Here is a 14,654-nt window from a genome sequence, read left to right as displayed (position 1 = left end):
GGGAGGAGGACCTGGGGCCAGGTAGACGGCAGTTCTATTTTCTAAGGCTCAGGTATGGGAGGAGGACCTGGTTTGAGGGGCAAGTTGATGAGCCCACTTAGAAATCCGTTGCATCGGGTGTGCGCAGGCATTGGAGGTAGGGGTGTCAAGGAGGACTGGCACTCAGGGACATCTGGAGATGCAGTTCTGAGGGTGGAGAAATGGCAAATCCTACGGAGCCAGAGTCAAGGGGGAGGAAGAGGGCCCGGATGGAGCCCCAGACGCTAGCTTTCCATGTTGGGAGGGGAGTTTGCATAGGAATCTGGTGAGGAGGTGTCTGAGAGGTAGGGGTGAGTCCGAGGAAGTCAAGAGAAAAGCATCTGGAAGGAGCAGGGAGGGGTGCTGTCGAGAGGTCAGGCAGGATGAACGATGAGACGTGTCTTTTGGACTTAGCTCCATGGAGTCATGGTCGACCTTGGTGAGCACGCTGGCAGGAAGCCATGGGGGTGGCAGCTGGGCTGCAGGGACCTGAGGAGTGAGTGGGAGGCTCTCAGTGGTCTGGAGGGACTGGGCCTGAACCTAGGGGAGTAAAGGGATCAAAAGAGTCGTCCTGGAGTAGGACTGAGGTGGGGACCCCAGGAAGAGTTCGCTGTGGGTCAGGGCCCAGAAGCTGGAATGTGGAAAGGGTATGGGCCTGGGGACAGTGCCCAGGTTCACCTGGGTGTGTGTGGCTGGGAGGCCTCACCAACCAGGTTGTGTAGAGCCCTGTGAGGTGCCAGGGAAGCCCTGGAGGTGGGGGACCGCAAGGGGGAGGCCTCGGCTGCTTGGCTGTTCTCGGCTAGCTTATGCTGCCGACAGGCCCCAAACAGCTCAGACTCAAAAACAAAACAGGCTTTTAAGATGCCAAGTTTGATGAAATCTGAGTGCTAAAAGAGGTGGGAGTTTTCTCTTAGAAAAAGCTGAAAATCAAGCCTGAAAGCTGCGAAGGGAGCCCAAAGCTCCCCAGGCCCCCCTTACTGCCTGGAAGTCTGGGGGTGGGGTGGGGCTCTCTGGGAGAGTGTGGGAACCTGCGGGTCTGAGGAGCCCTTCCCATCTGCTAGGGGGTGTCTTGGCCCTGACCTTGCTAAGGATGGAGCTGCCTCAGGGACAGGGCCCGAGGCAGCCTTGGTTTCCTTAGAGTGCCAGGAGGGCTGGGGGAACCAGCAGCCCTGCCACCCACGAGGTCCCCTCATGCGTCCCTGTCTGCATTTCCCGGCTCTGTCCCTGCATGCGTCTCCAGGGACACGTGTGTCAGCATACGTGTTATCTTTGCATGTCTGCACATGTGTGTTTCTGTGTCTCTGCGCGCTCTCCCTCTGGATCTGGTTGCATGAGTCTGTTTCCACAGGTGCTTGTCACTGCAGGTGCCCCTCTGCACGCACATGTAGGTTTCTATTTTTGCACCTGTCTCTTTCTCCACGTATATCTCTGTGGGTCCCTGGTTGTGCATGTATCTAGGTGTCTACGTTCAGAGAAGGGGTGAGGCCAGGCCTAACACTCAGGCACAGGGGAGGGGTTCAGGCCTACAGACGGTGCCACCCCAGGGAGCCTGTGTATGTGTGTGCCTGTGTGTGTCTGCGTGCGCACAGAGCCGCCAGGAAGCTGGGTAAACGCGGGTGAGAAGTTCGTGCTGACAGACGGTGCCGCCCGCTCCGGGACCCCGCAAGGCGTCCCCATCTGTCCGCTTCCCTGGTGCAGCCCCCTCCCTCTGGCCCAGACTCCGCCTCAGGCATCCCAGGCTGAGCTGGACAAAGAGACCTGTGTGTGCTTTGTAGGGGGCCTCAGCAGCCCCCTCCCCCAGTCATTGCAGCCAGCCTAGGCTGAGCCCCTGTCCACCTCCGCCCCAGCCGCATCCATCAGGCCTTAGCTCCAAGCAGCCTCACCTTCCCACTGTCTCCCCGGACCACTGCCCTTACTCAGGCAGCCCCTCCCTCCCTTCCACCAGGAAGCTCTCCCTACCTCTCCTGTTCAAGTGTTTCCTACTCTTGCATCTCCCTCCTCCTTCAGGAAGCCACCAAGATAGCAGGTGAGCTGTGGAGTTGAACTGATCCAGCTCCACTGCTGCTGTGGGGACCTCAGCCAAGCTCTTGCCCCTCTCTGAGCCTTAGGCTCCCAACACCCATCCCCCAGCCCCCCACACCCTGTCACCTTCCTCTGCCCAGTGGGGATAGCAGGGAAGAAGGGGTCAGGGTTCCCACTGCAGTATCTAAAGACCATCGCAATTCATGCACACGTGTGTACCCACCACAGGTACACAGATCTGTGCGGGCAGACACTAGGAATGTGTGCGCCCTACATGTGCATGCAGGCAGAATCCACAAACGGCTGTAGAGGCTCCCCAGTACCTCTGCGGTCCCCTAAAGTCCCTATGGGTTTCTCTTTCCTTCGCGGGGACCCTTTTATCAGAGGATTGATAGACCTCGCCCCAGAGGCACAGACACTGCGGAAGTCTGGCACTGAGACTGCGAGGCAGGTGTAGGGACCTCCCGGCGCTGTGCGCGCTAAGGGGGCAGCCCCTAGCTACGCGTCGGTTGAGCGTGAAAGAAGCTGGGCTTCCTGGGGTTGGGGAGTGGGGGCCTGAGAAGGGGCGCCGTGACTCCACCCAGGCGGGGGCGGGAGGGGGGGCAGCGGCTCGGACCGGAGATGCGCGCCCCGCGTGGACACGGCATGTGCCGCCTTTCCGCCGCGGCGCGGAGTCTCCGCCGTTGCCATAGTTACCGGCGGCCTGGAAGCGGGAGGGACCCTTCCTCTCCTGGCGCTCCGCAGCCCCTCCGCCCTCAGGACGGGTTTTGAGAGGATTCGGCGTGACCCGTATATGCGTGTGTTGGAACGTGGGTGCATTCCCGAGGGTGGCCATGTGTGGGGGACAGTCGTGTTCGTTTTGCAGTAAATAAAAACGCTGCGGCGTGTGTGCAGGGGTCTGCAGCAGAGCGGCAGGCCTGAAGCCCAGCCGGCAGAGGGCGTGGTACGGGGGCAGGATGGTGGCTGGCTCCCCCAGGACTCCCCTGAGACCTTCCGGAGCCGGCTCCCCTAACCTGACAGGCGTGGAGTCCCATCCCCTGGTCTCGTGCCAGCCCCACCTGGACTTAACTCTGTGACCTTGGGCAGCTTCCTAGATATCTCTACACCCCCATTTGCTCACGTACCTTACATAGTTTCGGTAAAATCATTTTGTAAAGCATTTCAACGCGGTACCTGGAACTAGTAAATGCTCCATAAACCTAACCTTTATCCCTCATATCTGGATCTCTGCTTTCCCGGTTGTTGATGGGTTTGGAGTGATCATGCAAGTCAGCCTGAGGAATTTGCCCTGGTCCTTAGCCTGAGTGGTTCAGGCTACAGTGGCCCCAAGCTCCTGTGGTTCCTGGGCGGGGGGTGGGGAGGGGAGGCGGGGGGTGAAGAGGATAAATGTCACAGTCTGATGGTGGGTCAGTTTACACCATCCTGCCCAGTGCTCAGTTTGTCCAGAAAGACGCGGGCGTCAGTTATGGCTGCTGTCCTTGGCTATATCTGAATGTGCCGGAGGCCCCCGCGGGTGAGCATAGAAGGAAGAGCCAACAGCAGGTCATTCCCGAGGGGCTGGAGTCCTCCTGTGAGACACGCTTCCCTTCCCCAAGGTGCAGAACTGCAGCCTTCTGACTTGTGCCTGGAAGCCTAGTTGGCACAAGGGACTGGCTTTGGGGTCCCGCTGTTTTGTGGACAGCTCTTCACACACGCCGGTTTGTGCCTGAGGGATGATCTGAGCCAAGGACAGAACCACTGAGGGCACGATAATTGAGGGAGGAAAATTAATTGTCCTTAATTTGGCACAAATCCCAAAGACTTTCCCTGTGTTAGGCATTCAGCGTATATTCCCAGGACACAGGGCTGCAGGTGTTTGTACTTCTTCCCTTCTCCTTGAGCAGCACCTTGTGGGTAGAGATGAAGGCGAGCTGACTCCTGGGCCCTGACTCTGGCAGGCCCTGCCCCCCTCCCTCCTCCACTGCTCTGGAGGGCTGAGCAGGTAGGATTGAGGTCTGGGAAGAGCTAGACTGGTGCCCCAGTGGGCTAGGATGGCTCCAGCAGCCCTGAGTGTCCCCTGGCTGTTGGGGAGGGCAGGGAGGGTGGACGTGGACGGAGCCCTGCCCGGGCCTTCCTGGAAAAGCAAGTGACGGCAGGACCAAAGGAGGCTGTTCCCCTGCTTGGTGCATCCCCAGTCCTGCTCCATTTCCATCCTCCCTTTCCTTGCCACTGTTAACGTTGTCCTTTTAAAAATCAGAGCTAAAAGTCAGGACGCTGTGGGATCATATTTACAGCCAAGGACACGCTGGGCTCATGTCTGGAACTTACAGGGCTGCGGGTGGGGAAGTGTTCTGCCAGTTACCGGGAGAAGCTGGGAGGCGAGACCGTGCTGGGAGTCCTACTGCTCCCCAGCCCGAGACCCCCCACTTCTCCTGACAGGGCCACAGTCCCTTAGGGATGCCCCAGGCAGCTGGAGCCTCGGCAGAGCGCCCCCGGGATGTGGCAGCAGATAGAGCGATGTCTTGCCCCTGCCTGCTGAGGCTCCTCCAGCTTCCTCTCCTGCCTGCCCACCAGCCAGTCCCCCGGGGTCTCTGGGGGGAGCAGCCCCGCCAACCTCTGCTTTCCTCCCTTCTGAGGATCCCGCTTGTCTTTCCCCTGGCACAGGAGCCTGACCTCAGCAAACATCCCCCCACGCTCGTCTTGTGCTGGGCCTGCAGGAGGGAGACGGGAGCGGTGCTGGCCTCCCGGTCTCCCCCACCATTTAGCCCCGCCCCCCTGCCAGGAGACTGACAAAGAACAGGGTTCCCCTGCCCGCATTGGGTGTGCCTGGTATCCACACTGGCAGAGAGGCTTTGCCAACTTCTCACGCTCACTCTGTGGCTTGCTCCTGGAAGGGAGCGCCTCTCGCCAGCCCAGGACGGGAGAGGGGGCCCCAGGCCCAAGTCTTGGTACCTGTCTGCCCCCAGTGGCCCAGTCCTTGCTAGTTATAATAATAACGTCAACCAATAGTCATTGGGTTCGGATTCTTTGTCAGGCACTCTTCAGCACCTTATGTGTATCATTGCATGTAGTCTTCACAACGGCTCTACAAGGAGGGCATTTGAACCCTGTTTATAGGTAAAAATGGATAAAGGGAGAGGATTAGTAACACTCCCAGGTCACAGAGCTAGTGAGTGATGGAGGTGGGAGCTCCACTTGGTCTGTACTCATCCAGAGCCTGTGCTACCGGCCCAGTGTGTGATCCCAGGGGTGCAGAGTGGGCAGCCTTGCCCCATCCCTGGCCCCTCAGGGCTGATGCACGAGTCCACGTGAGTAGGGGTGTGCTGCTGTGGCCCATGCCTGTTGCGCTCATGGAAGTGAGCCCTCACCCCCTGGCAAGCCGGGAGAAGGCAACCGTGGAGTTTTGCCCCCCTCATCAACTTTTGGTATCCTCACAGGGCGTTTTTATCTCTTTAGCCTCCACGTGCTCAGACATGGTCCCCAGGCCTGACCGTGGCTTCCAGGGTCAGGACTGAGCGAGGGAGGAGGGTCAGGGTCAGGACCGGGGGTCGAAGGTGGGTCATTGGTAGGGCAGAGGGCGCCCAGAGTCGGGGCCAGAACCCAGGCTATGACGTGGGGCTCTGCCACGTGGTGGAGCTGAAGGCTGGATACAGGCAGTGGAGGGGACACTGCACGTGCAGGAGAGGGAGTGGGGGCTGAACAGCACGGGGCGCCTTTGGGTTGAGCTGTGGCTGTTGATGCCACTGTGTGAGCCCTGGGCCCCCTACAGCCCAGCATCCGTGGAGCACTTTCTGCTGTGGCCAGTAGAGCCTCAATCCTCATTTTCCCAGGCCCCAGAGAGATAAGTGCTCATGTCTGCAGTCCGAGGCATTGCTTCTCAGACCCGGAGACTTCCTGACAGGGCAGGGTGGGCCCCACGGCAGCTCCCTGGCCCTGTGAAGGGCAGGGCTGGGCAGTGGGGCTCGGGACTCTGGTTCCTCATGCCAGGGCAGGCTTCATGCTTAGAAGTCAGGGCAGAGATAAGTCGATCCCAGCCACCCTGGGAGTCTTGGGGTGGTCCTCGTGGGCAGGCAGTGCCAGCCCTAACGTGCACGTCTGCTCTTCACCTGCAGAGGAACAGCTGCCCCCCGGCTTCCCCTCCATTGACATGGGGCCTCAGCTGAAGGTGGTGGAGAAGGCCCGCACGGCCACCATGCTGTGTGCAGCAGGTGGGAATCCAGACCCTGAGATCTCTTGGTTCAAGGACTTCCTCCCTGTGGACCCCGCCACGAGCAACGGCCGCATCAAGCAGCTGCGTTCAGGTGAGCAGAGGGCGAGGGTCAAGGGGCCGGAACCCAGCGCAGCCTCCCCTCTTGGGCCTGGGTGCCTGGGAGCCATGGGAGGCCTCAGCCTGGGGCTGAGCAGAGGGCGCCCAGTGGACGGGCCAGATCCTGCTATAGGCCCACCTGGCCCACCCAGGAAGAAAGCTTGGCAGCGAGGGCTGGTCAGCTGTGATTCTTTCACCTTCCCGGGATTGTCAGACTCCAGACTTCAGTCCAGCTCTGCTCCTTGAGGCACGAGTGTTGTTCCCAGCCTGGCGTTGGGCTCTGCGAAGGTGCTCCGTGGGTGCTCATCCTTCACCTTCCCTGGAGCCTGGCCTGAGGGGGGCCTGGGTGATGCTTCTCTTTGCTACTTCAGACGGCAGGGAAAGAGGCCAAAGATGCCTGGTTCATCAGGCTTCAAAAGGCTGGACCTCAGAGGCTTGGAGCCAGGGGGATGTGCTGCCATCCCTCGGCCACCAGGGCCACCTGTCTCCTCTGGATGTCTCAGTCGAGCCAGCTTGGAGCCCCGCGAGCAAGGATGCCGCCTTGACCGGGCAGGAGGTGTCGCCCCGTCGATCGATCTGCCTGCGAGGCTCCCGCCAGGATAATTGATTCAGTTTTTGTGGGAACAGAGCAGGCGGGAGAGGAGCCTTGGAATCCGCTTAGCTGCAATTCTGCGCCTCCTGCCAGCATGGGCTGCCCTGATAGACCTTGGTCCAGGAGCCCTCCTGCTAGCTGTGGGGTGGCGGGCTCAGGCAGGATGGCTCGGGCAGCACCAGCCAGAGCCCCCGCTGCCCATCACCTACGGTGTCGACACCGCAAAGGAGGACATGACTGTGCCCCTTTCAGGGCCCTGCAGGCTGCAGAGGTGCCCCGCCACTCCTGGGCTGCCAGCCCCTCCTCACCAACTTCTGCCAGGTGGGCACCCCTGTGGTGCCCAGGGGAGGAGTGAGGGATAAGCCACCCAGCAGGGGCAGGATTCTGGCCCCGGCCACGGCCACTTGAGACAGCCTGTGAAGTGTTAGCTCATTTAATTTAATTTTGAACTCAACAAGATGGAGGCAGCTGTAGCGCAGTTAATTAAAACAGCTATAATCAAGGCAGGAAACGGTCCACCAGCGTTTGCGGCCACTGCCCAGCGCGGCACGGTGACCGCCATGGTTCAGCTCCTCTGCGTTTCCCCGCAGCCCCCAGGCAGGCTCCCCAAGCAGCCAGATGGTCCTCCCCGCAGGCCTGGCCTCTGCCCGGAACGGCGCTGACTGTGGCAGCAGTTCTGGGAAGGCACGCTGTCTCGCATGTTCTTTCGTTAAGTATTTATGTAGTGCTTGCTGTGTGCCGGGCCCGGTGGCACCCATTCACGGCCCTGTGAGTCAGCTCCCGCCCAGGACTCCACTGGATGCTGCTCGCCGGCCTCCTCAGCCTCTCAGCAGCCGCCAGCACCCTCCCTCCCTCTTAGCCACTCTCTCCTCTGTCTCCCTGGCTTTCCTCTTACTTCTCCGAGTGCCCCTTCTCTGTCTGCCCAGCAGCCCCTCCTGCTCGTCCCTCCAGCCGGGGAGCCTGTGAACCCTGCTCTTGTCCCATAGACACAGCCGTTCCCACGCCAGCTCGCCCACCCTTATAGCTTCAGGTACCATTTACCTCCACTCCTGAGATTCCCAGTTCTGTCTAACCCAGACGTCTTGCTGGAGTTCTAGACTAAAACACCCATCTGCCTTCTGGGTGTCACCCTGACTGTGAAGGGTGGTAACTTCCTTGCCAAACAGCGGTGCCCTTCTCCCCCTGACCCTCTCTCTGTTGAGTGGCAGCCCCTCTAACCTGAAACCTAGGACACACTGCAACTCCTACTCCATGTAAGGAACCGCCAAACCCTCTTGATTTGTCACCCACATGCTTCTCAGTTGGTCCCCTTTCCTCCTTCTGCTGCCTTGGCCGTATCCCAGGTCACCAAACACTGCTCTCCCTGCCTCCAGACTCTCCCCTTGAATCCATCCCGCAGCACTGGCGGAGTTTTCTGCCCGCGCCCTCTGTGCTCTGACAAGCCCAGCGGCGTCTCATTGCCTCCATGGTCAGGTGCACACTCCTGAACAAGGCACCCAGAGCCCTTCTCGCCCCCCCCAGCTCCCATCTCCGGTTCATCTCATCCCCCGCTGCCATCTCCCCCAGCTCGTCTCACCAGGTCCCGGCTACACTCACTAGCTCTTTGGCCTCGCTAAGGTTATTTAACTTTGAGCTTCAGTTTTCTCCTCTTTAGAAAAGAGTTACAGTGAGGATTAAGTGAGACAAAGGCAGTGAGAGCTGTAGTCAACTGGCGTGTGATGAGGGTTCCATGAATGGGGCTCTTCGTAGCTCCGGCCACTCCCCGACTTGCACTGAGCCCCCGACCACATCCTCGCCCTCTGCTCACGTTCACTGGAACGTGAAGCTCCCCTTCTCTGCCTGAGACCTGCTCCTTCAGGACTCACCCTGCTTTGTGTTGTCACCGTCTGGCTCCAGCTCTGCTCACTTCGGCTGGGCACTCTGCAGGGAGGGCCTGGGATTGGCTCCCGTCTGTGAGGTCCCCGCAAGTGGCCAGCACAAGCCCCGCCGTAGGACAGGCATCTCTGAGCCCTTAGGATGAATGATTTCCTGAACGTGACCTTTGGGCCCTGTCCTTTCAGACTAACATTCATTCCCCCTGCTTTCTTGTTTGACCTTTCCTGCCTCCTGGAAGCTGTAACCTAAGGGTAGTGGGCCCAGCGTCCAACTCCTGGGATGGCACCTGAGGGGCCTCAGTCATCCCACCTCCGCAATAACTGACAGGACTGTCTCCATCACTGCCTGACCCCGGGCCCTGACCCTTGACCCAATAGCAGCTGCCCCTGTCCTGTACCATTGAGAAGTGTGCTGGGGCTGTGCCACGCACATCTGACATGCCTGTTGGAGTGGAATCGGGCCCCTGAGCGCTCAGCTTTTACAGGGGCCCCACGGTTAACGCATCACCAACAGTTTACAAAGTGCTTTCCTGCCTTTGGTTGCACTTGATTCTCCTGCAACCCTGAGAAGTAGGACAGTTTGTGATTATCATGCCTACTTTACAGCTGAGTTAGGGAGTCACCCACCCCGGGTCACGTGGAGATCCGAGGCCGGGGAGCTCCCCCGGGACGGCATCCAGGGGGCTTCTGTCACATCTGACTAACCTGGAGCCTGGGGAGCAGCTGGACCCTGCTAGGGCCCCAGAGCGCCATAGTCTCGTCCTCTCCGGACCTCAGGCCCGCCCTGACCAGTACCCAGAACTCCTCAGGCATCTGCGGGCCGAGCCCCAGCACGTGTCACCAGGGCGTGAAGAGCTGGAGAGGAGGGCAGCTGGCGGCGTGCGCGGCCCAGGCACGAATTCTGCTCAACAGGCGCCTTCTTCTCCGAAGTGATGTCACCTGCCGCCACAGCCTGAGCCTCTTGGAGGATTTTAACTTGAGGCCTGGTGTGGGCCCTGGAGGAATGGGCACAAGCTCAGGGAGAGTGGAAGTCAGGAGCGGGCAGCATCACTGGAGCAGCGAGGGGGCTGACCTCCAAGTGGGGCTCCAAGCCACTGCTGTTGGCCCTGCACTCTGCCAAGCCTGGACGGGCCCCTGCGGGACACTGCCTGTGCTCCGCTCCTCCCAGCGCCTGCGTGTGCACGCCGCCATCCCCGTTACCCTGGAGGACCACTTGCCCACCCTGTCCACTGCTCACCCTGACACCTGAGCCGGAATGCCGGCATCGGGTGCGGGAAGAGGCCCGCTGTCCCAGCGGATGGGACTCTGCGGTGGGCCTGAGGGCTGCAGCCCCTCCTCCGTCCCACCATCAGCCGGTCTGCCAGGAGGGCCGCTCTCGGTGATGGTCCCTCTTGTCTGAACACACTGGCACCCCTCAGGGGCAATGTGAGATCCGGGGGACCCTCCAGTCTCCCACACCCATCTCGGGAAATCGAAAAGGCAGATTCTTTCCGTTTGGTGGGGAAACGACTTTTCGGAGAGGCCCAGAGACTTGTCACACAACAGGCTAGGTTTCGGAAGAGCTGAGGCCGGAAGCTAGGGTGTCCCAGTCCTGGAGCATCTACGCTGCCACCCCTCCCTCTCCCAGTTCCCCTCCCCATCCCAGGTCAGGCCTGGACTGTAGGAGTTGATCAGCCGTGTGGACTTTTTGGTCTCGGGACCCCTGATTGTAAATATCAGAGGACCTCCAAGAGCTTTTGTTTGTGTGGGTTTTATTTATCAGTATTTGCCAGATTAGATGTTAAGACTGAGAAGATTTTAAATATTTATTAATCCACTTTAAAATAATTAAAAGTCCCATTACATGTTAACGTAAACAATATTTTTTAATGGAAAATAATCATATTTCGTGAAACAAAAGCATTTAGTGAGAAGAGTGCCCCTGTTTTACACTTTTACAAATCTCTTTAATTTGGGGTTTAATAGAAGACAGCTGGATTCTCATACCTGCTTCTGCTTTTGGTCTGTTGTGCTATCACATGTCCTGAAGCCTCTGGGAGACTCCACTGTATGTTCATGAGCGAACAAGGGTGGAAAAGGCAAAAAGCTTCTCAGTATTATGAAAATGGCTTTGACCTTGCGGACCCCCCGAAGGGGGCCTCTGGGGACACTGAAGATCCGTGGACCACGCTTGGAGGATCACGGTGATGATGGTTCTTCCTGGACAGCCTCTGCGTGCCTTGCACACAGCCCAGGTCCCAGCAGCTGCCTTGGCCTTGTCTCCAGCCTCTGTGTCCAGTGGGAAGGCTGTGAGCCAGACCTGGTTAGTTCCTGCCACCTCATAAGCTGTGTGAGGCACTTAATGTTCCTCAGCCTCTGTTTCCTCATTCTTGCTCAGGTGGATAATTCCTCCTAAGTGGGTGTCTTCAGGTTCAATGAGGTAGTAACCAGTGTTTGTCTCCCTGCACACTTTCCTCCCCGGAAGTGGGCAGAGAAGGGCAGGGTGGACGGGGCTGACCTGGGCCTGCCCACAGGCCCCTCACTGCTCCGGATGGGGCAGTGGTAGAAGAGGGGGTCCCTGTTGGGAAGGGAGCGTGTCCAGACCTCATAATTGCCCCACAATAGGCATTTGCAGGGTGAGCAGCCTAGAGGCTGCTGATTCCCAGGGTTACAAGGCAATGAACAGGCAAGGGGCGGGGGCGGGGAATGGCCCCTGGCTCTCACCAATCAGGTGGGAGGACTGTGCCATCAGTCGGGTTTTAGCAAGGTCTTTAGCAAGGTCGGGTGGCTTTACAGGGGTCTGCCACCGGGTGGTGAGTAGGGGGCTGGTGTGTGTGTTTGTGGAGGGCTGGTCTGGTGATAGCCTGAGGTGAGCTCTCCCTTTAGCCCTTTCTTTGGTCTGCTTAAATGCCCTGCTTTGGGTAAGTGCTCTGTTTTGAAATCCTACTCACCTGTGGAATCTGGAGAGCCCTGCAGGGTGGGGTTATCGCCTCTTCTCTTCACCTTGACCTTCCACTGAGCTCAGCCGGTGGAGTCTGCAGGAGCCCTGACTCACCACCCTGATTCCTGGCACCCCCAGCCCTGCTGGCCCAGCCTCAGCCTCCCCCTCCCCAGAGCCGTGCCGGCGACCTGGGGAACACAGCTTTGCCTACACGCAGCCTGGTGCTTGCTCACACCTAAGCCACGCCTCAACTTCTCTGTATATTTAAGGCCCTCTCTCAGGTTTTATTTTATCTGATTTGGCTTTCCTTCCTTTTGTACTAATGCTTCTCTCTGATCTTATTTGCATTCAAATTACCTCGCCAGGTGGTTCACCAATCAGAGGTAAGAATGCTGTCCGTGCATCTCGCCACACCACGCCTCGCCGCCGCCACTGCCGTCACCACCACTCCATCCCGTCCAGTCCCGTCCGTCACCTCCCGCATCCCCATCCCGACCTCTCCAGCCTCCTCATCTCCAGCTCCAGCCCCTTCAGCACCACCGGCCACCACACACATCCACTCTCAGCCATCCCCTCCTGTGACTCATCCATTGCAAGTCTGGATTGTGGAGATACTCGGCTCATCCCTGTTTTGGGGCTGGAAGCCCAACTGCCCAGGCCTTCTAGGCCAGCCGCACAGAAGGGGCTCTGTTGACTCCTGCAGGGAAGCCAGGCCCTGGTCCTCAAGGCTGGCCAGAGACAGAAAGTCTTCCCATGAGGTGGGGGCGCATGACCAAGCCTTGCCTTCCCTCTTGAGAACCTTCTTTGTCTTGGGCCCTCAATTATTACTAACTTCCCCGTTAACATCCCAGCCCTGTAGTAGAATGAGGATCCCCCTGTAAATCCCCCAGCCCAGCAAACGCTAGGAGGGACGCACAGTTAAGACTTTAATGTAGAGGCTGGGATGACACCAGAAATAAATAGGATCCTAGGTAGCCTGATCCCCTGACCTATCGGCCCCAGCTGCTTTCATGCAGCAGGACCCTACATTCTGCGATTCCAAGCCCGGACTGTACTCAAAGGTCCGGTTCGAGTTTGACTCACCTCAACTCCTTTAAAAACTCAATTTGTCTCTCAGAAGTCTGTTTCCTCTTAAGTCAGGGCCAGGGCCCCACCTCCCTCATGGGGTCGTGAGGATTAGAGGAGAGGAAGAGGATTTGGGCAGTGTCTGGCCCAGAGCAGGCACCCTGTAAAATGATTGCTTCCATGATGCTTTTATTCAGTATTCTTGGGCGCATCTAGACCCTCAGAGTTTAGGGCCAGGCTGCTCTTGGAACAGAAGATGTGGCTGGGTGGAGCAGCTGCTCCCCTGTGGTGCATCTTGTCCATCACCCGCTGAGGACAGGACTCAGCCTCCGGATCCCCCCGCCCATCCTCTCAGCCTGTGCTGACTCGTCAGTGCCCCCGCTGCTGGGTCTTGGTCTTGGTTCCAGAGTTGGGGGTTTCTGTGTGCAGTAGGCTCAGGGTCTGTGTTGGGTCCCTTGACCAGTCCTGGCTCTCAGTGCAGGGGAGCCTCCTCCCCCAGCAGGGATCCCACCCAGGTACCACTCCCTGTTCCTGCCTGTGGCACCAGCCAGGACTCCCGCTACCCCCAGCTGAGCTGACCTTGATATAGCCCCCCCTCCCTCTGGCCAGGGCCCTGAGCCCCACCTGCTTGAATGAACATTTTCTGTGACAACGTCCATCCATCCCATAAACATGACCCGTTGAGTGCCCATCGGGGCTGTTCTCGCAGGAGATGGGTATTTGGCACAGGCCCTGGGCCCTCACACTCCCTGATGCTGGTGGGGAGGGCTGCCCAGGACCACAGAGCAGGCCAGCCCATTTTCCCTTAGTATCAGGGCCCAGCCTGGGCACCCCTCTCCCCACCTCCAGCTCCTAGCCCCTTGGATGTTCACGCCCCTCCTGCTGCCCCAGGTCTGGGTGGTGGAAGAGGGGTGTCGGGTGGTGAAGGGGCTGTAGCTCAGACGCAGTGGCCCTTCCCCTGGGGCCTGAGCCATGAGAGCGTGGCCTGGAACTCTTCTAGTGGCTCTGGTCAGGTCAGGTCAGGTGGGGTCAGGCAGTTCTGTGTGTGTCCTGAGTGGGCGTGACTGTCAGCTGGCCTGGGCTCTGGGAGGGGTAGGTCTGTGCGGGCAGTGGTTTTTGTCAGGCTGTGTCCTGTGGGGTTGTTAACTGTCCATTGGACCGTCCTGTGTGGGTGTGATTGTCCGTCGGCTTGTTCCAGGGAGCGGGCATTGCTGGTCCCTCGGGATGTTCCCTGTCACAGACGGTTTGCCTGGTGTGCTCTCACCAGCAGAGTTCTCAGGCGTTTACTGCCAGGGCTGGAGGTGGCCATGTCGGCCGGTTTCACCCCCTTCTCCCACCCCGCCTTCACCTCGGCCTCCCTGGCCTGGACCTGCCAGGACTGGCCCCAGCCCTTTCCTCCACCCTCTGTGAGCGTCCTTTTCAGCGGCATCCCCAGTCCCGGCTCCTGTCTGTCCGTCTGTGGCCAAAGCAGCCCTTCAGGGCGCTGGCCCGAGTGCGAGCTGCATCCTCCATTAGCCTCCTGAATTATGCAGGAGCCGTGGTGGGTCGAAGCACTTTAGCAGGACCAGGCTGAGGAGAGGAGCTGGAATGGGTGGGGCTGATGGGGGGGAGGGGGGGACGGGGGGTGCTGGGAGCAAAGGCTGCTGGGCACCGGGCCCCCAGGGCCACCCCTTCTTTCCTGTGGGTTCTGGTGGGCGGCAGAGTCTCAGGTCTTGCCGAGGAGGGCATTGCACGCTTAGAGGTCCCAGGCCAGCCGGTCTACAGGCTGTCCCACCCACGCCTGGCTCCACAGTGCTCTGATGGGGATGCTCATTGGCAAACAGGCTCCAGTACCAGCCAGAGTATGGCAGACACTCAGTAGAGATGGGGGATGGGGTG

General features: G+C 59.3%; 1 protein-coding gene across 5 annotated transcripts in view; it reads left to right on the top strand.

Moving 5' to 3' along the window:
- The window catches only part of PTPRF (protein tyrosine phosphatase receptor type F), a 116,422-nt gene that overhangs the window by 59,982 nt on the left and 41,786 nt on the right, over nucleotides 1-14,654 (top strand). For all 5 annotated transcript variants that reach the window (XM_029228139.1, XM_029228138.1, XM_029228141.1 and 2 more), the window contains exon 6: nucleotides 6,132-6,320. In XM_029228139.1, coding sequence (XP_029083972.1) covers nucleotides 6,132-6,320 — 189 coding nt within the window. The remainder of the gene's footprint in view (nucleotides 1-6,131; nucleotides 6,321-14,654) is intronic.

Source organism: Monodon monoceros, unplaced genomic scaffold, assembly GCF_005190385.1.
Source record: "Monodon monoceros isolate NGI ecotype Baffin Bay Population unplaced genomic scaffold, NGI_Narwhal_1 Super_Scaffold_18, whole genome shotgun sequence".
NCBI classification, from domain to species: domain Eukaryota; kingdom Metazoa; phylum Chordata; class Mammalia; order Artiodactyla; family Monodontidae; genus Monodon; species Monodon monoceros.
The sequence above is the reverse complement of the archived record's forward strand: the minus strand, read 5'-3'. Positions and strand labels throughout refer to the sequence as shown.